The 25,899-nt window shown below is 39.4% G+C and overlaps 2 protein-coding genes across 2 annotated transcripts; both read left to right on the top strand.

Moving 5' to 3' along the window:
• On the top strand, positions 1-6,901 carry NMB (neuromedin B). Its single transcript, XM_074231917.1, has 3 exons — positions 1-253; positions 1,694-1,866; positions 6,610-6,901. Exons 1-3 carry the CDS (start codon positions 61-63, stop codon positions 6,643-6,645), a joined length of 402 nt encoding a protein of 133 aa, XP_074088018.1. The 5' UTR covers positions 1-60; the 3' UTR covers positions 6,646-6,901.
• A 1,110-nt stretch (positions 6,902-8,011) lies between these two features.
• WDR73 (WD repeat domain 73) lies at positions 8,012-23,094 on the top strand. The gene is made up of 8 exons (XM_074233928.1): positions 8,012-8,099; positions 8,647-8,714; positions 9,181-9,266; positions 12,118-12,206; positions 13,327-13,391; positions 14,211-14,375; positions 15,028-15,393; positions 17,095-23,094. Exons 1-8 carry the CDS (start codon positions 8,059-8,061, stop codon positions 17,331-17,333), a joined length of 1,119 nt encoding a protein of 372 aa, XP_074090029.1. The 5' UTR covers positions 8,012-8,058; the 3' UTR covers positions 17,334-23,094.
• Positions 23,095-25,899: the final 2,805 nt, after the last annotated feature.

Here is a 25,899-nt window from a genome sequence, read left to right as displayed (position 1 = left end):
TCCCAGAGCAGGAGAGAGCAGGGGAAGCAACTAGACAGGGACAAGTCCTACAAGTGGTATATGGTGGGATTTGGGTCCAAGCCAAGCATGGCCTCTGAGCTGACCCACCGACTCAGGCATCCTCGGCTCCTGAGTTGCCTGTTGTTCCTCGCTTTCCTCTCCAGCACTTCCACACTCAGCCTGGATTTTGCGGAACATCGGAATAAAGCAGCCAAGATCAAAATTCACCCCAGAGGCAACCTCTGGGCCACAGGTACCATTGGGTTTGAGGAAATGGTCTGGGATGTCAGTTTTGTAGGTGGGGCAGGGATGAAGTTTCTGTGAACCTCCAAATGATAATTTCCTATCTTCCCCCTCCCACTGACCCTTTTCCCCATTTTCTCTCTCTGAAGCTCTCTTTCCCCTCCTCCCTTTGCTAGTTTCCCTCCTTCTTCCCTTCATCTATCCCTTTGCTATTTGTTTTCAGAGCACCCATTTTTGTTCTCTCTCTTTCTGCTCCATATTCCCCCTACACTTCAGTAATAATTCTGGCTTACCCTTCAGAGTTTTGGAAATGCCTTTCAATTTGTGCTTTCATTTGATCTTTATATTAAACTTATGAAGAGGATCATGGGATCATAGATTCAGAGCTGGGAAAAAACCTTAGACTGGGTCATCCGGTACAACCTTTCGTTTTACAGATAAGAAACAGACTCAGAGAGTGTAAATGACCCGCTGGACCAGGTCCGGTAACTCTCAAGCAAGTGTTCTCTCCATTGAAAACAGTACCCAGTTTATAGGTGAATAAACTAGGACTCAGCTTGCTCCAGGAGACACAGCTAGCAAGGAACAGACCTAGGTCTAGTCCTGTGATGCTTGGTCTCATCTGCCCATTCTTATTCTTCAGCATCCTATTCATCTGTTTCTCTTCTCGCCAGATTCTGATTAGGCAGAAAAGAAATAGATGGGACCTGTATCCTTTCCACCATCTAGTTTTAATAACCAGACACACACCATAAATGTACACATTTGTTGTTTATTGATGATTGATGAAGAGATTGGCAAACACATTCATGTTCAGCCCAAATAGTGGGAGGAGGTGGAGGACGTGAAGAGTGGCTAAGGTTTCTTGGGGTCTCATTTTATAGTAGAAAGAAGATTCATCAGATTTGGAATTAGGGGACATTCATTTGAAACCCAACTCTGATGCCTGCTTACCATGGCATGACCTTAGGTTAATCTCTTAAACTCTCTAAACCTCAGAAGTTTGGGGGGGGGGTTCCTTCTATAAAATGAGGGAGTTAGAGTAGATGGCCTCTAAAGTCACTTCCAGTTTTAACATCCTCTATTCCTTTGGTCATTAATAGCCTGGGTGATGAAAAACTGGAGTGGGAGGGAATAAGGTTATAAAGAGAGGTGTGTACATGTAGAGTTTGGGATAGGGTGGAAAAATAGCTTCTCAGAGCTCTAAGGGATCTTAGAAATCAATTATTTTTTTTTACACACATGAAAGCTAAGCCACAGAGAAATTTGAAAGATTAGCTGAGTTGACCAAGGTTATGCTTCACAAAAAGGAACTGAGATCTTTAGATTCTATGGCCAGCATTCAGTCCCCAGAAACATCTTGCCTCAGGTCACCCTTCTCTCTTTCCCTTTCCCAACTTGCTCCATTGTATCTCTTGACCTCTCCAAGACCTCTGCATCTCATTTCCAGGCCATTTCATGGGTAAGAAGAGTGTGGAGCACCTAGCCCTCTCATCTCCTGGGACAGCCTCCCACATCACCCTGGAGGAAATGAAAGATCGGCTGAGTCATGAGTTGATTAGGATCCTCCGACTGAAGAAATCCATGGGCATGAACCAAGGGGGCCCTGCAGTGAGTGCCAAGGTGATCTGTCCCCCACCATCTTGCCCATAACTCAAGGGGATAGGATGATGCATGGTTAGAGTCGAGAATGAATATTTTGTGATAACATGAAAAACTCAGACCTATATTCCTGGGTGCCTTCCATGTAGCAGGGAAGGAGAGATGAAGGTGCTCCCTGGCATAGGGTCTCAATCACCCCAAATCTTGATTGGCTCCATTCTCAGACTCCAAGAACTGGAAGCTTTGCTGTGACGAGCTTGTAGATGTAAGCAGAGTCATCTCTTTCCCTTCCTATACTTCAGTTTCTTTGGGCTCACTGTGAGAATTTAACTCATCCAAAGGTTAATATTTATTGCCCTCTCAGAGTGAGTTGAGCACACTTCTAGGGGATACTGCAGCTGTTAAGGTAGAGCAAAAAGATATAAAAGATAAGCATCGGCAGCAAAGTGTGGAGAATGGAATGGGGAGTATGATGGTTATTGGTCCAATATTTTTCACTCTTGAACCTCTGCCAGGGCTATGCTCTTTAGGTTTCTCCATTCCATTAATGGTGTTTTGATGTTTTTGTCTCCTTTTCAAAGAAAACTGTGACACCAGAGAGGTGATTGTCATAAGATGCATGTGAGTTGGATTTGAGTGAGGGAGTATTGTGCTAAGTCACCAGATTCACTTCCTTCTCTAGAGCCATCTGAGTGCCGGGGCCAGATATGAATCAGGACTGGAGATGGACCTATATGCAAGGCTATCAGGGTCAAGTGACTTGCCCAAGGTCCCACAGCCAGTAAATATCTGAGATTGGATTTGAATTCATCTCCTCCTGACTTCAGGGTCAATGCTCTAACCACTGTACAATCTAGTTACCCTATTATATCTGAGAATACCACATATTTATGCAATGCTTTACCATTACAAAACACTTCACAGACATTTCTTTATTTAGAAGCAGCTAGGTAATATAATACATCAAGTCTAGAGTCAGAAAAACCTGAGTTCAAATCTAAGAAACTCAGTTGCTCTGTAAAAACTTAACCTCTGCTTCAGTTTTTTCAACTGAAAATGGGGATAATTGTATAGCACCTGTTTCTCAGGGATGTTGTGAAGATCAAATGACATAACATTTGTGCAACCCTGAGCATATAGTAGACGCTTTATAAAAGATTGCTTCCTATTTCTACTCCCTCATTATCAACATCTGGGAAGTAGAGAGCACTAGAATTATTGGTTCCTATTTTCCAAGTGTGGCTCCAAAGGATTAGTAAGTGATGGAGCCAGAGCCTGAATCCCTGCATGCAGATTTTTTTTCACCCAGTGCTCCGTCTATCATTAATTTCAATAGCTTGTGTTTAGAAGACATTTTGTTATTTACAGAGCATTTTACAAACATTAGCAGAGCCCTGATTGGGAATCAGAATGAACTAAGTTAGAATTCTAATTCAGATACTTATTATCTGTGTGACACTTAATCTCTCTAAGCCTTTGTTTTCTTAGCTGTAAAATGATGATGGTGACATCTACCTAACAGGGTTGGTGTGGGAATCAAATGAGATAACCTAGGTAAATTACCATGGAAACTTTAAAAATGATGTACTGGGTGACCCAAAAGTCTATGTTTTAGTCCCATTTCAGTTTTAATAGCTTAATAATGTTAAAAACTCACTAAGACTTTTGGGACACTCTGTATACATAGGAACTGATATTATTTGAATCTTAAGGCAACTCTTTGAGGTTGTCCACATATGATTATCTCCTTTTGTAGAGGTGAAAACTCAAGCTGAGTGAGGTGACTTAGGTCCTCTGAATGTGAATTCAGTGCTCTTTCTATTACATCATTTTGTCTTTGTAAAATTGTTATCTGTCATTTCAGAAAAGCTGTTATCCACCATGAAAGCCAGAGGTGATGTCTAATGCCTCTCAAATAGTCTATTTTAATATTGCCCTACATAAGGCATAATTGCAAAGATTACATTTGCTTTTACTTCTGGTACCAAAAATAATCACATTAATTCTAAAAACCAAATATCAACATTTTATTTGGACTATTCACTCTAATTTTTCCATCCATCAGTACAAGTCATTTATAAATTCAGCTGAACAAGCAAGGATTTATCAAGTTTTTCCTGGGTTCTGGGGATACAATGATAAAATTAATCAGTCTTTCCCCTCAAATAGCTTATGTTCCTTGGAACATATTCAATTTCCTTTCAAATCTATAATTAATTAATTATTGAAGACTTATGATGTACCTGGAATACTAGGAATACTAGGTAAGGAGAATAACATCATCCTTTGACCAGAAAAATCACTGCTATATTGCTTCTTCCCAATTCAATAAAATTTGCTGAGTACCTACTACAGAAAGCTACTGTGTTCAGATGCTGGGGATTCAAAGATTATATAGCTCCTGCCCTCGGGGAGTTTACATTCTGTTGAAGAGAAGCTAACTCTTTAGCTTTTGTAGTTACATGAAAGGATCCCAGTATCTAGTCTGGAAATGCCATACAGAAGAATGGTGAAATAATCCCAGCCAAACCCGGAAAAGCCAGAGCAATTTATAACCATATAAGTTCTACTTATAGAAGGAAAGAAAGATGCAGCTATTAAGAAAGTCTGCTATGAGCCAGAAATTAAGTTAAGTTCTTTACAAATATGATCTCATTTCATCCTCGCAACAAGGCTAGGTCCCATTTTGTTGTTGTTACTGAGTCATTTCAATCATATCTGACTTTTCATGATCCCATTTCTTGGCAAAGGTACTAGATTTGTTTGCATTTCTTTCTCCAGCTCATTTTACAGATGAGGAAACTGAGGCAAACAGGGTTAAGTGACTTGCCCAAGGTAACATAGCTTGTATGTGTGTTTGAGGACCAATTTAATACAGGTCTTCCTGACTTCAGGGCTGGCTCTATCCATTGTACTACCTAGTTGCCATTCCCAACCTACAGTTGAGACAAACAAAAATTAGTAATTTACCCAAAGATTAAGTCACACAAGTTACTAAATGTCAGATGTTGGATTTGAACTCAGGACTTCCTGATTCCAAGCCCAGTGTTCTATTCACTGTCCAGCCTCCTCTTTTTTTTTAAACCAATGAAGAAAGTGAGGTTCAGAGAGATTATATGTAACTTGTTAAAAGTCACATAGTTGGGGTGGCTAGGTGGCGCAGTGTATAGAACACTGGCCCTGGAGTCAGGAGGACCTGAGTTCAAATCCTACCTCAGACACTTAATAATTACCTAGCCATGTGGCCTTGGGTAAGCCATTTTGCAAGGCAATGGGGTTAAGTGGCTTGTCCAAGGCCACACAGCTAGGTAAAGTGTCTGAGGTTGGATTTGAACCCAGGTCCACCTGACTCCAAGGTCAGTGCTCTATCTACTGTGCCACCTAGCCGCCCCCCAAAAACTCACATTCTAATAAGGGAGACAACACACAGAAGTTTTCAGCTACAAGTCAGATGGAAAAGTCCCATGGTTCTTGGGGTTCAGCATCAAAGAAGATGGTAATTCCTCTTCTTTAATGTCACTTCCACTGATAAAATCATATTGGTTCCTGATGCTGAACTATATGAGAATACCAAGGGATTTGGTGGCAAAAACTTTCTTTTCTGGGTCTTCAGCAGCTAAGGCTAAAACACCTACAGGAGTGGGTTACCAGGCTGCATTTCCATAGGGGTTGTTTTACAAGATGAGGGCTGAGGGCCCTGGACTGGAAACAGGTCTGATGGTTCATGGGGCAATGCTCTTCCCAAGCTTCTTGGGTTTAGGTCCTGGGTTGACTCCATCAGGGTCCAAGGAGAGAAAGAAAGTATGCTTAGCACATACTGCCTCCATTTTTGCCCTCTAAGTGCTGATCCATCTGCTCTGTGCATGGACATCTAAATCTAGTGTTCTTTCCAGCAGTAGTCCACACAACCTTTCATTTAACTGCCTCTCAATTTTCACTCCATTGCTTCTCTCTCTCTCTCTCTCTCTCTCTCTCTCTCTCTCTCTCTCTCTCTCTCTCTCTCTCTCTCTCTCTCTCTCTCTCTCTCTCCCTGTCTGCCTTTTCCTCTGATTCTATCCCTGTCTCTCTCTCTTTTTGACTGTCAGTCTACCTCTGTCTCTGTCTCTGCCTCTCTCTCCCTCCCTCCCTCCCTCCCTCTTTAATTGGGGGGGGTGTTGGGAAATGAGGCTTGGGTTAGTTTGGATACCCAGGGTGATGTTACTGTACTGCATACTATGGTCTGTGGCATGAATATTCTATGGACTACTTATAGCCCTCTATAGAAGATTAAGTATAGATTGTCTATTTTTCTTAATTATTCCTTCTACTCATTTCACAGAGAAGAGCAAGGAGAGAAGCACAGCACTCAACTCCTCTGAGTCTGTAGAAATGAGAATTCTGGGTAAAACTCAGGAAGGCTTCAAGAAGGAATTTCCCGGCAAAGTAGTCCAGTCTCTTTCCTATGACTCCTTCCAAGGCTCTAGTCTCTTTACTTTGAGGGATACAATTCTCCCCTACAGAGCCATTTCCATCCACTCCTGATGACAGTTGGGGCTTGACAGATAATAGGGGTCTGGGAGAGTGCTCCAAAGGACATTTTTTGGGGGGGGCAAGGCAATGGGGATAAGTAGCTTGGCTAAGATCATACAGGTAAGTAATTATTAAGCATCTGAGGTTATATTTGAACTCAGGTCCTCCTGACTCCAGGGCTGGTGCTCTATCCACTGTGCCACCTAGCTACCACTCACCAAAGGACAATTCTTGATATCATTTTCCCTTCCCTAGGACCTATGGATGCTGGTGCAGCAGCTGGAGAAATAGGTCACCGACAGCTATGGCCAGTGCTACACAGACCATGCGGCTGTAGGAGTTCACACCATATCCACCAGGGGCTACTGCCACAGTCTTTTGTTGTTACTAATCATTTCTATAGTCTTTGATTGAGATCATTCAATGTTAACACTGTTCTTCAAGGCATAAATGATATCACTTCTGTATGCTTTTTTTTCCCTGTATACCTGCTTAGGTCGTGAATAAAACCTTATTCTTTGCACAGAATATGTGGGCCTTTCCTTCCAGTCATTCCTGTGGGAATCTCACCAACAGGGTGAGGGAGAGAGGGTGTGAGATAAGAAGTTGACTTCAAATGAGGCCATGGCTTTTTAAAGACAGACTCTTTCCTATACTTCTGACTTCTTCAACCTCCCAACTATGGGGGAAGTTCTGTCTTTGACTGTAGGGGCTGGAACCTTCCCTGCAGAAGAATGCTGCTCTCCTGTGCCCTAGGGGCAATCAGAGTGATCCTTCGGATGAGGGACGAAGGGAGATGTCAGTCAGCTAATGAGCATTTATATTTTGCTAAACTTCCATGTCACCCTAGTTCCATCCCACCCTTCTAAGACCTTAGTAGTCAGTATTACTTTCCCCTCAGCAGTTAGATTGAGTCTGCTTAGGCAGACAGATCTTCAAAAGGGTGAAGATTTGCTATAGTGGCAGGGACTGCTCCTTAAGCTCTCTCTGGGCGTCCACTGCCAGATGAAATCGGAGAAGGAAATAGCAAACCTCTCCAGTATCTGCCAAGAAGACTCGATGGCAATTTGCTTTACAGGATCTGAACAACAAAGGGACTCTCCAATGAGAGAAAATGAGTTTTCCTCCTCCCTCTGCCCCCAAATGACTTATGTGATGGTGGGCAAGTCATTTCCCCTCAATGTCTGTGTATATATATATTTTCCCTCAGTTTCTCCATCTGCAAAGTAAAGGAGGGTTGGACCGGATGATCTCTAAAGTCTCTAAAATTCCAAAATATTATGAATCTTAGAAAAGAGGCAAAGGCTGGGGCGGCTAGGTGGCGCAGTGGAGTCAGGAGGACCCGAGTTCAAAAGCGACCTCAGACGCTTAATAATGACCTAGCTGTGTGGCCATGGGCGAGTCACTGAATCCTATTTGCCTTGCAAAAAAAACTAAAGAAAAAAGGGGGAAAAAAAAGAAAAGCGGTCTGTCTAGTCTTAAATGTGGAGCCTGGAATGCCGATGGCTCTGCCGACTTAACGATTCCGCGAGCTTTCAGACGCGACGTGTAAGGTGGCTCTGGCCCGGCTTCCCGGGGAGGGCCACGCGGAGGCCACACCCCTCGCATCGCGGCGCCTCCTCCCCGCCTCACGCAGGCCTCGCTCCTTGTCCTGCAGGGTCCGGACTGGAGGTCCTCGGGGCCGGGCTGCGGCCGAGGACCAGCATGGATGCGGCGGCGGACTGGCTCGTGGACTCTCTGCGCTTGTAAGCGGGCGGGAGGGAGGCGGCCTCGGGTGCGGGCCGGGAGAGGGACTGGGCCCAGCCCGGGGCCAGGATGGGGTCCCGCGCGCTGCCGCGCTGCTCCCGAGCCTCAGCTCCTGCAGAGCCCTGCGGGGCGCGGAGGGCAGGCCGGCCGCTGTGGGGCTGGCTGCGGTGCAGGCGCCCGGAGCTGGTGACGACCCCGAGAAATGCGGCGCCTTAGAGTGAGGGGCTCCCCGCGGCCCAAGCCGGCCAGCAGGCAGCCTCGGGCCAAGGAAAGACGGGCCTGGAGCTTGGGCGAGCCCAGGATCGTGTGTGCGTGTGCGTGTGTGTGTGTCTGTGTCTGTGTATATGTCTGTGTGTGTGTGTGTGTGTGTGTGTGTGTGTGTGTGAGATCGTCTGTGTGTCTGTATGTGGTTTGCCTTTTCAATCATAGTGAAGACAATTCTAAATCTAGACAATTAGTACAGGCGGCAGCAGTCACAATCAGAATTGTTTTCATTTTATTCCCTTCCATGTATTCTGTGATCCAATTACTATTTGTTTTCTTTAGGTACCGGGATCTCCATGCATTTGAACTGCCGGGTCCCACCAGAGTCGTGGAGTGGACTGATAACCAAGGTGACCCTAGCCCCTTTGCCCACCGAGGGAATAAATTCCCCTTAGGTATCCTCCTAAAAGAATTAATAGGTGAGGCGGCTAGGTGGTGCAGTGGATAGAGCACCGGCCCTGGAGTCAGGAGTACCTGAGTTCAAATCGGGCCTCAGACACTTAATAATGACCTAGCTGTGTAGCCTTGGGCAAGCCACTCAACCCCATCTGCCTTGCAAAAAACCTAAAAAAATGACTATTAGAAAAGAAAAAGAATTAATAGGTGCCGTGGACCCAGTGTCCTGAATAGTTTCATAATACTGCTTTTTTGATATTGGTGTTTTCTGTCCTTGACTACTGTATTTCTTATTGAGTGATGTTATGATGGAGTGACTGCCCCTCCTCACAATTTTCAGTCTGTGGAAGGTGTTTCTGTACTTAGCCTTGTTCTAGAAAATATCTGTTTGCTGACTTTTTTTTTTGCTTCACCTTATAGGAGTCTATGTTGCAGGCTGTGAAAGTCAGAAAAGAAATGAAGTGCTTCATCTTCTTTTACCTCCTAAACTCAGCGCTGAAAATCAGGTATATTGGAAGTTTAACCGCTCCTTTTCTTCCATAATGATTGTAGAAGTAGAGGGCAGCCTTTAGGCCTGAATGAATGAAAAAGTTTTTATTAAGTTATTCCCATGTACCAGGCAGTCTGCTTAAATGCTGTGTCATGATGCTCTTCTAGAAATTAGGATTAACAACAACCTCTTTGAACCCCCCCCAGTGGGGGGGGGTTCATCTGGAACTGGCCATTTGGGCAACACAGCTTCCCTTCCTCCCCTCCTCTTCTTTCTCTTCTATTCACCTAGGGCAGGGCTGTCCACCCTTATTTTTTAAAGTTTTTATTGAAACAATAGATGACATATTTTGATTTGCCATTTTAGTAAGAACTCTGTGGTAGCTAGACTTCCATTTACTAAAGCATTTATTAGTAAAATCCACCCCACTGGTTGCATGGGCCTGTGCATTTTGGACAACCTGACCCTAGGCTATCTTAGCCTTACTTGCAGGTGCTCCACCTAAAGGAATGTATCTTTTAATGGAAGAAACCCTATATAATTTGGGGTTCATGGGGTAGATTTCTTAAACCCAAATCACTATGGTTCTCACTGATTTGCTAACAGTGGCTTCCAGGCCAAGCCTCACTTGGTCATTGTTTGAATCATGATTGGCTCAGAATGAAGATAAGAGCAAAGTCTCCCACTCATCCAGAGTCATCTCAGTCCTGATCTGGTCACTGAACCCAGATGGCTCTAGCAGAGAAAGGGAGGCTGGTGACTTTGCATAGTCTTCCTTCTTTAAATCTACTTCACTTGCTTGTTATATGGTATCACCTCCTAGATATCAGGGTCTCTCCAAGAACAAAGGACAAACACCAACAACAAATACTAAAAGCAAGCTGAGTCTCTGCCCTTAGTAGCTTATATTCTAATGGAAGAAAACAATACATAATATAGGGGAGAGGTAGTTTGGTCTGGGGAATTGAAAAGATGATGAGTGGAGTTATAGAACAACTGAAAATTCTGTCAAGAAGAGTCAATTGGAGAGCCAGGGTTGTGTGGAGCCTAAAGATAAAGAACCCTTTATACTTAGAAGTCAAGGACTCCAAGGTGAAAACTAGAGTTCCTCTGAGGCAAAGACTGAAGCAAGAGGCATGAAATGAAGATGTATGTGAACAAGGTTGGTCATCAAGGGTTTATGAAGTTTTAGGAGATCTTTGTTCCCTAATTCCATCTGTCCTGTCCTGAGCTGTAAACCCAGATTTTCTTTCTCATGGCATTCTCACACATTTCCTATTGCCATTTCCGAAGGACCCACCTTGTGGGGAGAATGGGGTATAACTGTCTTTTTATCCAGTTAATCAGTAGCTTTTCCTCCAACTTTGGGAAATATATAAATAGGGACTCAAGGATCACATTGATATGTGTATATTTTGCCTTTTCAGTCATTGTGAAGACAATTCTAAATCTAGACAATTGGTACAGGCAACAGCCACAATCTGAATTGTTTTCATTTTATTCTGTTCCAATGTATTCTGTGATCCAACAATAACTTTATTGCTATTTCTTATATGTGATTCTCTTTTGCCTGGCTTTGGGCCTTTTTACTACCTGTCCCCTGTGCTTGGAATGCTGTCCTGCCTTATTTCCAATTTATGGCTTCTCTCAAGACTTAGCTCAAATCCTATTTTCTTTGGCAAGAGGCTTTTCTTGCTCTCCTTTGTCTCTTCTAATCTATTCCTTCTGAAATTGCAGCTTTCTCTCTTCTCCCATACTTGTCTGTCTGTCTCTGTCTCTCTCTCAATGATAGATTAATTGATAGGTCTTGTTTGTGTATAATTGTTTGCATGTTGGGTTCCTCATTAGAATGTGAGTTTGTTGAGGTCAGAGTCAGTATTTTTCAGTTTCTGACTGACTGATTTCCAAGTAATGGCATTATGGGTTTTGTCCCTAAATGTTTCAGTATGGGTTGGGCTCATACCATTTTTCTGTGATAACAGCAAGGAGCTGACCAATTCTTGATGTCTATCAATAGAGGGATCTGGAATATAAATATAATACAGAAAAAGAGCTGGAGAAATGATTTAGCTGGATGTAATACAAAAGAAGATTGTTGGTGTGTTTTTGCAAGGGCAAGAGAGACAAGCAGTAAAAATTGTTGTTTTTGTCTTTCTTGAAGACAACCATGACATCAGGAAGGTGATGCTCTGATAAGCATGTGAATTGGATTGAGTGAGAGGGTGTTGTGCTAAGTCACCAGTTTCACTTTTTCCTCCAGAATCATATGGATCCAGTGGCCAAATATGAATCAGGATGACTGGAGTTGGTCCTAGATTCAAGGCAACCAGGGTTAACTAATAAGTGTCAAGTGTCTGAGACCATATTTGAACACGGGTCCTCCAGACTCCAAGACCTGTATTTTATCCATTTGAAATCATGGAAAAAGTTTTCATACTAATTAGCCATTTACTATCACCTGGACAACTCTTTTAATTCTTTTTGACATCTTAGAACCTGAACTGGGTTACATTTCTCCTAACATTTTGGAGGTCAAAATTCAGACCTTGCCCCTGAGCTCCCCAACCCTTAACTCCTCTGGCTGCTTTTATCTGTTATTCACCTTTTCCTTCTAGTCATAACCTGCCCCACTTCTAATTTTATTGAGCATTCTACTGTACTGATACTTAATAGTTTTGATACCTATTTACTTACTGAAACCTCTGGTAAGACATCTTGAGGAAAAAGTCAGGTAGTAAAGTTAGCAGTGATTTCTCAAATAGGCACCTTTTTCTTGTGTGTGTGAACTTATTGCTGTCATAGAATTCATCTGCAAGAAGCAGTCAAAGACCAGGGAATATTTAATTGACTTTTTATTTTTGTTTTAGGGTTTATGCCCAGAAAGAGATTTCAGGGTGAAACATGGGGGATTTTCAGACAAGCCTGTCTACAATCTGAAGCATGTTCCAGAGACAAGGTATGAATCAGCTCTGTGCCCCAGACAGTTTAATTCTTTTAAAATGGTTTATTGATGCATTTTGATTTTTTTATATTGGTCATTTCTAGATGTGACCCTATTCCTTGAAACAAAGAAAGGCAGCATATAGAACATTCAGCACTCCTAATTCCCTTCCTCTATAACCAAAAGGAGAGAAGGGACAGAGGTGATGCAAAATTCTTGTCAGAGTAGAGTACTGTGTACATCCATCCATCTTCTCTGTTTTTGTTACTCTTTTCCCCATACCTTATCCCCAAATAAAAACTAAAGAAAGCTAGGACTAGAACAAAAGCTGCCCTCTCACAGACAGCACCCCCACAAACCCTTTTTTGACTAAATTAATATAAATTAGGCATGCCTCAGAGAATGAATGTAGGACAGAAGAGAACAAAAGACTAAAAAGATCTAAGGAGCAGAAAAGAGAGGCATGGTAGACTACTGGAGGGGAGGATTGAGAAAACATTTATAGCAAGGTTTATCTGAGCAGCTCATTTTGTAGATTAAGGGAATTTCTTGGCACTTAGGTGTTTTTTATTAGGCATATGAGTTTTTAGTTTTTTGGAGAAATTAATATAATGAAAAGAGCAGAAGACTGGAGATTATGCTTTTAGTCCCAACACTATCTCTGAGTATGGGACTTAGATCACTTTAACCCTATACTAACATTTCTTTACCTCTACAAAAAGAATTGGATTAAAGGATCTCTAATTTTATGTGGCAGATAGGAGGCATAGTGTTGGAACTGAAATCAGGAAGATTTATTTTCCTGAGTTCAAATCGTGCCTCAGACATTTACTAGTTGTGTGTCCCTGGTCAAATCACCCAACCCAATTTACCTCATTTTCCTCCTCTATAAAATGAACTGAAGAAGGAAATGACAAACTACTCTAGTATCCTTGCCAAGAAAACTCCAAATAGAGTCTTGAAGAGTCAGACACAACTGAAACAACTGAACAACAATGCCTAATGTCTAAAATTTTGAGCTTCAAAATATTTGAATATATGGACAAGCTTGGATTATATAGGTCAAAAAAAATCAAATAAGATGAAAAAGACAGGCTGTAGAACCTGGCATAATAGCTCTACTTGCTTTCCATAGGTTGCTGGTAACAAGTGGTCTCCCTGGCAATTCTCTACAGATCTGGCAGGTTGAAGAAGACAGTGGTAAATGATTTCAGAAAATGTTTCAAATAAGATCATGGAAAATAAAGTTTTACATTGATATAACACTGTATAATTTTACAAAGCATCTTATAATATCCTTATGGAATAGGTAGTACAAATATTATTTCCATTTAATAGATAAGGAAACTGAGCCTCAGAGATGTTAAGTGTTTTTCCTCTATTCATGCAAGAAGCTATAGAACCAGAACTGGAACCCAGGTTTTTGATTGTTTTGTTTTGTTTTGTCTTTACTATGAGACTAGTATTCTTTAACTATACCACATCACTTGTCTTTCCAACATGGATAATTTCCATATTTTTCATCTTTACTAATTTGAAGGTGTGACCAAAAACTTGAGAGTTGATTTAATTTGCCTCTTATTAATGATTTGGAAACTGCCCAATCTTCTTGCTACCCTCAGTTTCTGTGCCTGTCATTCTGGTTGTTGTATTTTAGCTCCTTTTCTAATTTTATTGCTAGGATATTGCATATTTTCTGAAACTATTATCCATTGCCCAGAGTTACCACAGTCACTGGGAAAGAGAAGTTTGTGCTGCCTCCAAAAAAAGGTTGATATTTAGTCCCATTCAGATGTATGAGGATTCCTTGAACATGTATAGATCTCCAGAGAAGGAAACAATCTTCATTGACAATCTAATCCATTATTTATCTATCATCACTGTCAAGACCTTCCTTACACTTTATTTTTATCTAAATCATTTCCATTAAAGTTTCATCCCATTTTTTCTTTAGCATATTAAATGTGGAAGTGTTGTAGTATTTTAATCTTTGTTGATATTTTGTTTTTCTTCCTTCAGACATGATTAAAGCTGTAAGTACTATTGCTTTACATGGGGCAAAAAGTAACCTCTGGCCCAAGATTGATGTTGTCATCTCTGAGGTTCCCAAGGTCCTCCATGGATCCAGGGTCAGTGATCTGGACATTACTGAGTTGGAGTCTCAGAAGACTCTCTGCTTGTCAGGTACTAAAATGTTACTCTCACCCTGCATTTGTTTCCCAGATAGAGCCAACACTCCTTTACTTAATTTACTAATTCCTGTTTTTCTATGGCAACTCTCCTTCATAGTGCTCAAAACACTTTATGAAACTGAAGTCATTTATGTGTGGCCAATTATAGAATGAAATATAATGTGGTACAAAGGATAGAATTCTGGATTTGGAGTCAGAGAACCCAGATTCAAATTCTGGTGCTCTGCTACTTCCTACCTACTCTGGGCAAGTCATAAACTCCTGGGCCTCTTTCTTATTCTGTAAAATTAGCTAGCTGAATGAATTGATCTTTCAAAAACCCTTCCATTTTAAATCTATTATCCTGTTACTTTGCCTCCATTTTGCTCCCAAAAGACTTTTTGATCCATCCTTGCTGGAGAAAGTGTGCCCACTACCTGGGTTTCCTTTTAATAAGAGGCTAGCATGGAGGCCCCTTCCTATCCTAGACACCAGGTCTGTGTTTTGTAGGGCACTAGAAGAGAGACTCTATTTTTATTCCCTCAGCTCTTGGATGTCTAAATTAGATGGGCAAGTGACTTGTGGCCATTCAACAGCAGTATATCCACTGAATTTGCTTTCTCTTTTGTTTGATAACAACCATCTTTCTCATATTGGCCTTCCAGGTGGGAATGACAATGAAGAAGAAATAAGCAGTCTGCAGGTATTGGATGCAGATACGTTTTTCTTCTGCAGTGCTTCAGGACAACTTGGGCTTGTGGACATCCGCCAGAAGCTGGGGGATTCAAAAAGGACTGCCTCAAGCCCTGGACCTGGTGGGGAGTGGTGGTGTGCTTCAGTTCAAACCAGTGGCAAGGGGTCAGGTCTCATTGCCAGTCTGTCCTCAAGTGGGCAGCTTCAGCTCACAGACTTAAGGGATCTTGACCATCCAGTGACAACAGTGCAGTGCCCAGTTTCTATGCCCAGCCCAGACTGGGGGTTGCTGAGGGTAACCTGGGCTCCTTCTCTCGAGGGCTGCTTAGCCATTTCAGGTATTTTGGAGGTTGCATATCTTAACTTAACTTCTGGTTTCACACCCAGTTTACTTCTGAGAGTTAAAATTTATCTACCAAGGACCCTTCAATTAACCCATCCACCAACCATTTTTTAAAAAATATAGCCAGCCTACAAAGGAACTAAAGAACATAAAAGTGGTAGAAGGATTGTCCTCAGCTTTGTGATCTCTGGGGTCCTAGGTCTGCGAGGTGCTGGAGATAACTTAGTATTGTGCTCATGTATGTGTGTGTGTTTGTGTGTGTGTTCATATGTGCACATGAACATGGCTGCTCCAGAAATGTGGTGGTCTTAAGCTAGCAAAACTTTTAAATTCTTTTTTTTTTAGGTTTTTTTTTTTTGCAAGGCAAATGGAGTTAAGTGGCTTGCCCAAGGCCACACAGCTAGGTAATTATTAAGTGTCTGAGACCGGATTTGAACCCAGGTACTCCTGACTCCAGGGCTGGTGCTTTATCCACTGCACCACCTAGCTGCCCCAAAACTTTTAAATTCTTAAGATTTAATAGCTGAAAGTTGCATTAAGACTTTGGAGCACCCTGTATATGTATGTGTTTGACTGGTCTATGAGGATTATTATACATTCTGGGAAATAGGGTCATGTCTTTTCTTCTTACACTTTGTTATTGTTTTTGTTTTTTTATAAGGTCCCTATTTTTCTTTACTGCTAGAGAAGTTAGAGACTAACAGATATCTTGTCTCCCAGTTCAGTAGTTCTCCCCTATACTTAAATGTTCTGAGTCACAGATGTGATTGACAACATTTTCAGTTCTGAGTATTTATTTGGGCCATCATTGTGGTTTTTTAGTTTCTGCTTTCTTGTGGTTCATGTTTTTTCCATTTTATTTTTCCCCCCATTACATGCAAAGATAGTTTTCAACATTCATCCTTTTGCAAGCTTTGGAGTTCCACATTTTTCTATACCCTCCCCTTTTCCCTTCCCATGGCAGCAAACACTCTGATATAGGCTATACATGTATAGCCATGTTTAAGATACACTAGTCAAGGGGTGGCTAGGGGGTGTAGTAGATAAAGCACCAGCCCTGGAGTCAGGAGTACCTGGGTTCAAATCCGGTCTCAGACACTTAATAATTACCTAGCTGTGTGGCCTTGGGCAAGTCACTGAACCCTGTTTGCCTTGCAAAAAAAAACCCCTAAAATATATAATATATAATATATATATATATACTAGTCAAGTATTGAAAGAAGAATGAGAACTAAGGGGAAAAAATGGGAAAAATAAAAAATATAAAAGAAAGTTTAAAAAATGAACATAGTGTTTTTTAACTCTTGGGATATAGTCATAAGTAGCAACTTGATGTAATGAAAATAGCAATGGTTAAGGAGTCAAGAGACATGATTTTGGTCCTGGTCTTATTACTATCTTGCTGGATAACTTAGGGCAAGTCTGTGAATGTCTGGGCCTTAGTCCTCTTTGTTATCCTTTGTAGTCCTTTGATTTGTTGGGTTAATAGGTGAAAGAGGTTTCAGACAGCTTTGATATACTTGGTGTAGTTAACTGACTACTTTGATTAAGTGAAAATGTTAACTTGCCCTTTAAGAAATCTTTCATTTTTTAAATTCAGCATCTCGTTGCTAGCTTTTATGTCATGGAAAATTTTGAGGAAAGACTAATGTTGCTTAACTTGGTTTGTTAATTAAATATTTTTTGTGTTCATTAGGTTTTGATGGGACTGTCCAGATCTATGATACCACATCTTGGGAGAGAAATGGGAGCCATGTAGAACCAATCTTTATTCATAAAGGACATCTTTTCATGGATGGGACTGAGAGGGACATGCTTTCATTGGTTACCACACATTCCTGGCACCCCAGCAAACCAAGGACATTATTGTCTGCAGCTGCTGATGCATCTTTGCATGTGTGGGACTGGGTGGATGCTTGCCGCTGCTCCAGTTGACCCCAGTCAGAGGAAGGAACAGACCCAAACATTCCCAAGTTATTGGTGTAGGCTCACTTCCTATGTTGTAGAGATTGAAATGGAAGACCTGTAAACCTCATCTCTGCATGGAAGGGGCATGAATATAATGCTTGTTGATTGTTTCAGATAGATACTGCTTATTATTCTAAGGAACAGTCCATTCATTCCTACACTCTCTAGTGTTTCTAGTAGGAATGGGTGCTGTGTTTTGTCAAAAGCTTTTTCAGCATCTAATGATATAATTATATAATTTCTGATAGGTTTGTTGTTGATATAATTAATTATGCTAACAATTTTCCTAATATTGAACCAACCTTGCATTCCTGGGATAAATCCTACTTGGTCATAATGTATTATCCTAGTAATGATTTGTTGTAGTTGTTTTGCTAAAATTTTATTTAAGATATTTTCATCTGTATCCATCAGGGAGATAGGTCTATAATTTTCTTTCTCTGTTTCAACTCTTCCTGATTTTAGGTATCAGCACCATATTGGTGTCATAGAAAGAGTTAGACAGAGTTCCGTCTTTCCCTATTTTTCCGAAAGAGTTTATATAGAATTGGAACCAACTGTTCCTTAAATGTATGGTAGAATTCACTTGTGAATCCAGCAGCCCTGGAGATTTTTCTTCTGGAGTTAAATGATGGCTTGTTGAATTTATTTTTCTGAGATAAGGTTGTTTAGGCATTTAATCTTCAATTTATTTAACCTGGGCAACTTCTATTTTTGTAAATATTGGTCCATTTCACTTAGATTGTCAAATTTATTGGCATAAAGTTGGGCAAAATAATTCCCGAATTTTTACTTTAATTTCCTCCTCATTGGTGGTGAGTTAACCTTTTTCATTTATGATACTAGCAATTTGGTTTCCATCTTTCTTTTTTTTAATCAAATTGAGCAGGGGTTTATCAATTTTATTGTGTTTTTTTCATAAAACCAACTCTTAGTTTTATTTATTAATTCAATAGTTTTTTTGCTTTTATTTCTCCTTTAATTTTTAGAATTTCTAACTTGGGGGGTTTTAATTTGTTCTTTCTCTAATTTTTTTATTTACATATTTCATTCATTAATTTCTTCTTTCTCTAATTTATTCATATAAGCATTTAAAGGTGTAATATATCTGGTGACAGCCGCTTTGAGTGAATCCCATAGGTTTTGGTATGCTGTTTCGTTATTGTCATTATTTAGGATAAAATGATTAATTCTTTCTATAATTTGTTGTTTGATCCACTCATTCTTTAAAATGAGGTTATTCAGTTTCCAATTAGTTCTGGGTCTATATCTCCCTGGTCGAATATTGCATATGATTTTTATTGCATTATGATCTGAGAGAGATGTATTCACTATTTCTGCCTTTCTGCAGTTGATTATTAGGTTTTTATGCCCTAGTACATGGTCAATTTTTGTGTAAATGCCATGTACTGCAGAAAAAAAGGTATATTCCTTTCTATCCCCATTCAATTTCCTCCATAAGTCTATAGATCTAGGTTTTTCTAAAAATCTATTTAACTCCTTAACTTCTTTCTTGTTTATTTTATGATTCGATTTATCTAAATCTGAGAGTGGGAGGTTAAGGTCTCCCACTAATAGAGTTTTGCTGTCTATGTCTTCCTGTAGTTCTTTCAACTTCTCTAAGAATTTGGATGCTATCCCATTGGGTGCATACACATTCAGTATTGAAATCACTTTATTGTTTGTGGTACCTTTTAGGAGGATATAGTTTCCTTCCTTATCTCTTTTAATGCTATTTTTGCAGCTGCTTTGTCTGAGATAAGGATTGCTACCCCTGCTTTTTTCACTTCAGCTGAAGCAAAATATATTTTGCTCCAACTTTTTACCTTTACTCTATATGTATCTCTCTGCTTCAAATGAGTTTCCTGTAAGTAGCATATTGTAGGATTCTATTTTTTAATCTACTCTGCTATCCACTTATATTTTAAGAGAGTTCATCTCATTCAGAGTTATAATTACTAACTCTTTATTGCCCTCCATGCTATCTTCCTTCTGTTTGTATTTTCCCTTCCCCCTTTATCTGTATTCCCCAGTATTTTATTTCTGAATACCACCCCCTTCAGTGTGTTTGTCCTCCTATATCCACCCCTCCCCTTTCTTTCCCTTTTCCCTTTTTCCCTTACGTTCCTTCTGTTAATTCCCCTTTTTTCTCTCCCCCTCCCTGTCTCCATCCCCCCCTCCCCTTTTCCCCTTTTAATACTTGAAATGTAAGATGTTTTTTTTAAGTTAACTGAGTGTGTATAAGTTAACTTTAAGCCAAGTCTGATGATAGGAAGATTCAGGTGTTTCTCATCTCCCTTCTTCCCCTCTATTACAATAGGTCTTTTGTAGCTCTTAATGTAATGAGATTTACCCCATTCAGTCCCCTCCATCCTCCAGTCTCCTTCCTGTTTCCCTTTTTAAGGAGGAAGTGTTTTTAAATCATCTGAGTCATAGAAAATCCTGAGTAATGGAAGGGGCAAATATTCTAAGGTCCTGTTTGTCGACTATGAGGGAATTGTTTTAATTTTCTTGAAATTAAGACAGAGGATGGTGGTTTAAAATGCACTGCTAGAAAGCTAGAGGCTCCATACCCATCTTTCCATCACTGTCCTTTGACCCAAATAAGAACAACATGTTATGAAAGTAGACAGTGACTGAATGTAAATCTTTATACAGCAAGATCTACAGTAGGAGTATTAGGATATGTTTGTTAGTAGTTAGGGAAGAGTAGGGGTCACCTCCAGCTATCAGATGCTGCCATAGTTCTCCCTCCAAAACCCCTGATAGCTACTACCCTGCAATACCCTCTCCTTACAATATGCCCCACTTTTGACTTGCCAGGATTCTTCAGGTACTTCAGGTCAGGTACTTATTATTTTACACCTCTGTTATCTGTTTGGATGGTGCTCTTTATAATGAGCTACTCTTGTTTTATCACTTGTTACTTTGAAAGCTGTGTTTTCATTGCTATGAGTATTCTTGACACTGATCACACCTTTTTTTAGTCTTTTATTCTGTGTAATTCTTGTCTATATTTTCCCTAATATGTCCCACAGAGGTTCTTCTTACATGTTGAAAGTCTTCCTCTTTATATTTTAGATTATTAAAAAAAACTTTTAGGGAGATAATGGCGTATTAGACAGTTCTAACTAGTCTTATACCTCTTACAGTTAACTGTGAATATATCAACCATAATTATCTGTCAGAGAAAAAAAATTACTTACCCTTTTCCCCTTCATTTTGGCCATTCTTTTTATCTCAAGTTCTTGTTACTTTCTCTGCAGAATTTCCTATTTGACGGTTATTCCTTATACTAAAGTTAATATGTTGCTAGATATTCAAATACTTTTTGATTGGATCACCTCCTTTCTGCCTGTGACCCAAGATTCTTAACATCTCTAATTAATACTGGCCTCTGGGAAATACTGACCCCTCTTTATTTTTTTTTGTGGTTTTGTTTGGTCTATATTTTCCTTTACAATATGGGCTAATTTGGAACTTTGTTTTGTATGATTGCACATGTATAATTTATAGCAAACTGGGTGGGGGGAAGAAGAGAGGGAAAGAATTTAGAACTCAGAATTTTTAAAATGAATGCTAAAAGTTGTCTTTACATGTAATTGGAAAAAATAAAAAAAATTTAAAGGAAATACTGGCCCCATTGCACTGGAATAGAGGGCAATTACCTTCTTTAGAAACTTTCCTTCTTGTGTTTGTTTCTGCTGATCCTAATGTGGAAAAATACTTCAAGGATATGCTAAATTGCTTTTTCCCTCATGGTTATTGTACATGCCTCCTGATTTCTTCACTTATTCTTGGACAATGTGTTTTAATTTCCAGGCATTGCAAACCATAATTCTTTCCATTGAATAAAAGTACAAATTCTACCTCAGATACTTAACTACCTGTGTGACCCTAGTTAAGATACCCTCTTTGAACTCAATTATCTTTTTTCTAAAATTAGAGAGTTGGAAAACAATTATAAAACACTTCTCACACAAATTAAATCAGATTTAAATAACTGAGCAAGCATCAACTGCTCATGGATAGGTAGAGCTAATATAATAAAAATGGCAATTCTACCAAAACTAAGCTACCTGTTAGTGCCCTACCAATCAAAATTCCAAAAAATTACTTTAATGGGTTAGAAAAAGTAAGTAAATTCATATGGAAAAATAAAAAAAATCAAGAATTTCCAAGGATTTAATGAAAAAAAAGTGCAAAAGAAGGGGGCTTAGCCCTACTTGATCTAAAATTATATTATAAAGCATCAGTCATCAAAACTGCCTTGTATTGGCTGAGAAATAGAGTGGTGGACCAGTGGAATAGACTAGGAGCAATAGCAGGAAATGATTTTAGTAATCTGCTATTTGATAAACCCAAAGAGTCCAGCTATTGGGATAAAAACTGCTGGGAAAATTGGAAGTTAGTATGGAAACAACTTAGATTAGACCAACACCTCACACCCTATTCCAAGAAAGATCCAAATGAATACAGGATTTAGATATAAAACAATACTATAAGCAAATTAGAAGATCAAGGACTAGTTTACCTGTCAGATTTATGGTAAGGGGAGCAGTTTATGACTAAGGAAGAGATGGAGAACATCACTAAAAACAAACTAGATGATTTTGATTACATTAAATTAAAAGGCTTTTGCACAGATAAAAGCACTGTAACCAAGATCAAAAGAAATGTAGTAAACTGGGAAACAATCTTTACAACTAATGTTTCTGACAAAGGACTTATTTCTAAAATATACAGAGAACTGAGTCATATTTTTTTTAAAAAGCCATTCCCCAATTGACAAATGGTCAAAGGATATGCAAAGGCAATTTATAGATGAGATCAAAGCAATCCATAGTCATGTGAAAAATTGCTCTAAATCATTAATTATTAGAGAAATGCAAATTAAAACTTCTCTGAGGTACCACCTCATACCTCTCAGACTGGCCAATATGACCAGAAAGAATAATGATCATTGTTGGAAGGGTTGTGGGAAATCTGGGATACTATTACATTGTTGGTGGAGCTGTGAACTCATCTAACCTTTGTGGAGAGCAATTTGGAACTATGCCCAAAGGGAACAAAAATGTGCATACTTTTTGATCCAGCAATTCCACTACTGGGTCTATACCCTGAAGAGATGATGAAAAAGGGTAAAAAACATCACTTGTACAAAATATTCATAGCAGCCCTGTTTGTGGTGGCAAAGATTTGGAAATCAAGTAAATGTCCTTCAGTTGGGGAATGGCTCAGCAAACTGTGATATATGTATGTCATGGAACACTCTTGTTCTATTAGAAACCAGGAGGGATGGGAATTCAGGGAAGCCTGGAGGGATTTGCATGAACTGATGTTGAGTGAGATGAGCAGAACCAGAAAAACACTGTACACTCTAACAGCAACATGGGGGTGATGATTAACCTTGATGGATACGCTTATTTCATCAGTGCAATAATCAGGGTCAATTTGGGGCTGTCTGCGATGGAGAATACCATCTGTATCCGGATAAAGAGCCGTAGAGTTTGAACAAAGTTCAAGGACTATTCCCTTTAATTTAGGGGGAAAAAATGCTATCTTATTGTCTGATCTTGTTATCTCTTATACTTTGTTTCTTCTTTAAGGATTTCTCTCTCATCACACTCAATTTGGATCAATGTACAACATGGAAACAATGTAAAGACTGACAAATTGCTTTCTGTGTGGGGGTGAGGGGAGGGAAGTGAGATTGGGGGAAAAATTGTAAAACTCAAAATAAATAAAATAAAATAAAATAAAATTAGGAAGTTGTACTAAATAGCCCTAAAAAATCTTTCCAATTCTAAATCTATTATCCTTTGCTCCCTCCTTTATTCCATGTGTAATTTGTCGTTATTTAGCACATTCATTATTGTCTTGAGGTAATGAAGGCAAGCTGAGCATAGTTAAATGGCACTTTCTTTGCCATCTTGTTAGAATCATCTCATTTCTGCTACCACCAGCCAAGGATAATAGAAAAGAAGCATTGTGGCATGATGGCACAATCAGGACCTTAAAGTCAGAGGACTTGGGTTCAAGGCCCAACTCTATACTAGCTATATGATCTTGAACTTTTTGTTTCCTTATCTGCGAAATGAAGCATGTCTAGTTACCATCATAATATCTTTATTTAATGGCATTTGCAATTTTTAAAAATAGATTTTTATTGATACTGTTTACATTACTGATTTTCTACCATCCCAATTCTAGAGAGCCCTCCCTGTAATAAATAATTTTGGGTTTTTTTTTCTCTTTGCAAGGCAATGGGGTTAAGTGACTTGCCCAAGATCACACAGCTAGGGAATTATTAAGTGTCTGAAGCCACATTTGAACTCAGATCCTCCTGACTGCAGGGTCAGTATTCTGTCCACTGTGTCACCTAGCTGCTTCCAACAAATAATTTTTAAAAGAAAAAGATTAAGAGATAAAATTAATAAAGCCTGATGAACATGTTAAAAAATTTGGTTTTTTATGTTGAAAGAAACAATAATTAATAATCAATACCTTGGGGAGATTCAGAACCCCTTTTCCTTTCTTCCAAAGTCTTGATTTTAAGTTCACTCTTTGGAAAGGCATTACTGATGAGATTGAATTAACTCTCCTGAGATCTTTGTCAGACCTTGCCCAACCTTAAGAATTTTATTTAATGTGGGGAAAGCCCAAAGTGTTCTACCCAAGCTTCGATGGAGAAAGATCCTTTTGTCTAGCTAGCCCAAGATTGGGGGAAGTCTGAGTAAGGAGATAGTTTCTCTGTTTATGGATGACATATCATTCCCAGCCCCTACTCTTTGAAGAATACACAAACTAAACCTACTAAACCTACATGATAGTGTTTGGTCTAAGAGAGTTGATCAAATGACTATCCTTTTATTATGAACCTGTGGCCTTAATAAAATGATTATATTACCCAGAAGCTATGTCTTGAACTTTTTAAATCATCACAATGTAATATTTCCATACTGGTGGGCTCTAGCTTCTGGAAAAGAGTAGGGGAAAAATATCTTAAATCTCCAAAAACAAGTTTCTGTTGTTTTGTAGCTCTTGTGCTTTTCATTTACATTCTTGCAGTCATTGCAATATTGTATTTCTGGTTCTGCTTACTTCACTTTGCATTAATTTGTTTTAAGTCTTTCAGAGCTTTTCTGTATTCTTCATGCTAATAGTAATTTTGAGCACAATAATACTTCATTATATTCATGTTTCACAGTTTGGCTAAGCCAAATTTCCTAATGAGTGGAGATCTCCTTTATTTCCAAGTCGTTGCTACCACAAAAAAATGCTGCTAAAAATATTTGGGTAGATATGGAGCCTGTTTTCTTTTGAGTCATTTTTCATTAGTGTATATATATATTGCCTAGTAGTGGAAACTCTGGGGTCAATGGTTTGGACATATTAGCCACTTTATTTGCATAATTCCAAATTGCTTCTCAGAATAATTGTTCCAGTTCATGGTTTCATGAACTTTGCTGGCAATGAATGCATTAGTGGCTATTCCGTTCTTTGTTTTTCTTTGCCAATTTTCTGGGCATGAGGTCAATCTCATTTCTCTTAACAGTAATCTGTATCATCCTTTCATGTATGTTCATAGTTCACTCTTCTTTTGGGAACTGTTTTTTCAATTTTTAAAAATATGTTGGGAATATCTTTTAGTCACATATTTATTTGTTAGATGTCTATCTTCAGCAAAATCTTACTGGAGATATTTGAAATAAAGATTCCTTCCCTTCCCCACCACCTGCACTGACTTCTCTTCTTATCCTACATGCTAATTGTAATTGACATACCCCCCTTTTTGGTTGGGATCCATCCCAGATATATGGCCAGGAGAAGCATATGCACTGAAAAGGCCCTCTCACATACATACATTTGATTAGATCCTTACAATAGCCACAAAGAAGGAAGGACAAATATCCCAAGTTCCCCTAAGTTACAGAACCAGTAAATTGTAGAAATAGATCTTAGGACCAGTTCTCATCAAGCTAAGTGCTATCTTCCCTGTATCTTACTGCTCATTCATTGTTCCTGGCCAGTTAAAGAGATCTAAGGGGTGGAAGGGAGCTAATTTGGTTTTTCTTCTCTGTAAAGAGTAATAAAAATTACCTAGGACCAAATATACTCACATTATAAATGGCCCTAGGGTTACTTTAATATATATATATATATATATATATATATATATATATGCATATGTGTGTGTGTGTGTGTGTGTGTGTGTGTGTGTGATATAAAGGTATAAAAGACTAGGCAGGCCAGATGCCAGATTTCATAAAGTATATGAATAGATAGGGATTGTAGGATTCAGAGGTACTATTAATAGTGGAGAGTGAAAAAAAACAGAAAGTGCTTCAGGAATGATTACTCAGAAATCAGAAAATCAAACAAATATACCTATCTCAGATATGCAAGAAGTATCCATAATTTTCTGGAATTTTGTGTTTCTTTTCCTTGAAAAGGAAGATGGTTAGAGAGCAAAGTTGATAAAAAATGAGTTTTTAGAAACTAATTTGTTCCCTACAAACAGAACTCTGAA

Source organism: Macrotis lagotis, chromosome 4 (assembly GCF_037893015.1).
Source record: "Macrotis lagotis isolate mMagLag1 chromosome 4, bilby.v1.9.chrom.fasta, whole genome shotgun sequence".
NCBI lineage: Eukaryota > Metazoa > Chordata > Mammalia > Peramelemorphia > Peramelidae > Macrotis > Macrotis lagotis.
This window is presented reverse-complemented; position numbering and strand designations above follow the sequence as displayed.

Bases quoted from the DNA above. Each gene is read 5' to 3' on its own strand.
- NMB (XM_074231917.1), top strand. From the start codon at position 61: ATGGTGGGATTTGGGTCCAAGCCAAGCATGGCCTCTGAGCTGACCCAC. The intron at 254-1,693 runs GTACCATTGGGT...TCTCATTTCCAG, and splicing joins AGGCAACCTCTGGGCCACAG to GCCATTTCATGGGTAAGAAG. The intron at 1,867-6,609 runs GTGATCTGTCCC...TCCCTTCCCTAG, and splicing joins GCCCTGCAGTGAGTGCCAAG to GACCTATGGATGCTGGTGCA.
- WDR73 (XM_074233928.1), top strand. From the start codon at position 8,059: ATGGATGCGGCGGCGGACTGGCTCGTGGACTCTCTGCGCTT. The intron at 12,207-13,326 runs GTATGAATCAGC...TGCTTTCCATAG, and splicing joins AAGCATGTTCCAGAGACAAG to GTTGCTGGTAACAAGTGGTC. The intron at 14,376-15,027 runs GTACTAAAATGT...TTGGCCTTCCAG, and splicing joins GAAGACTCTCTGCTTGTCAG to GTGGGAATGACAATGAAGAA.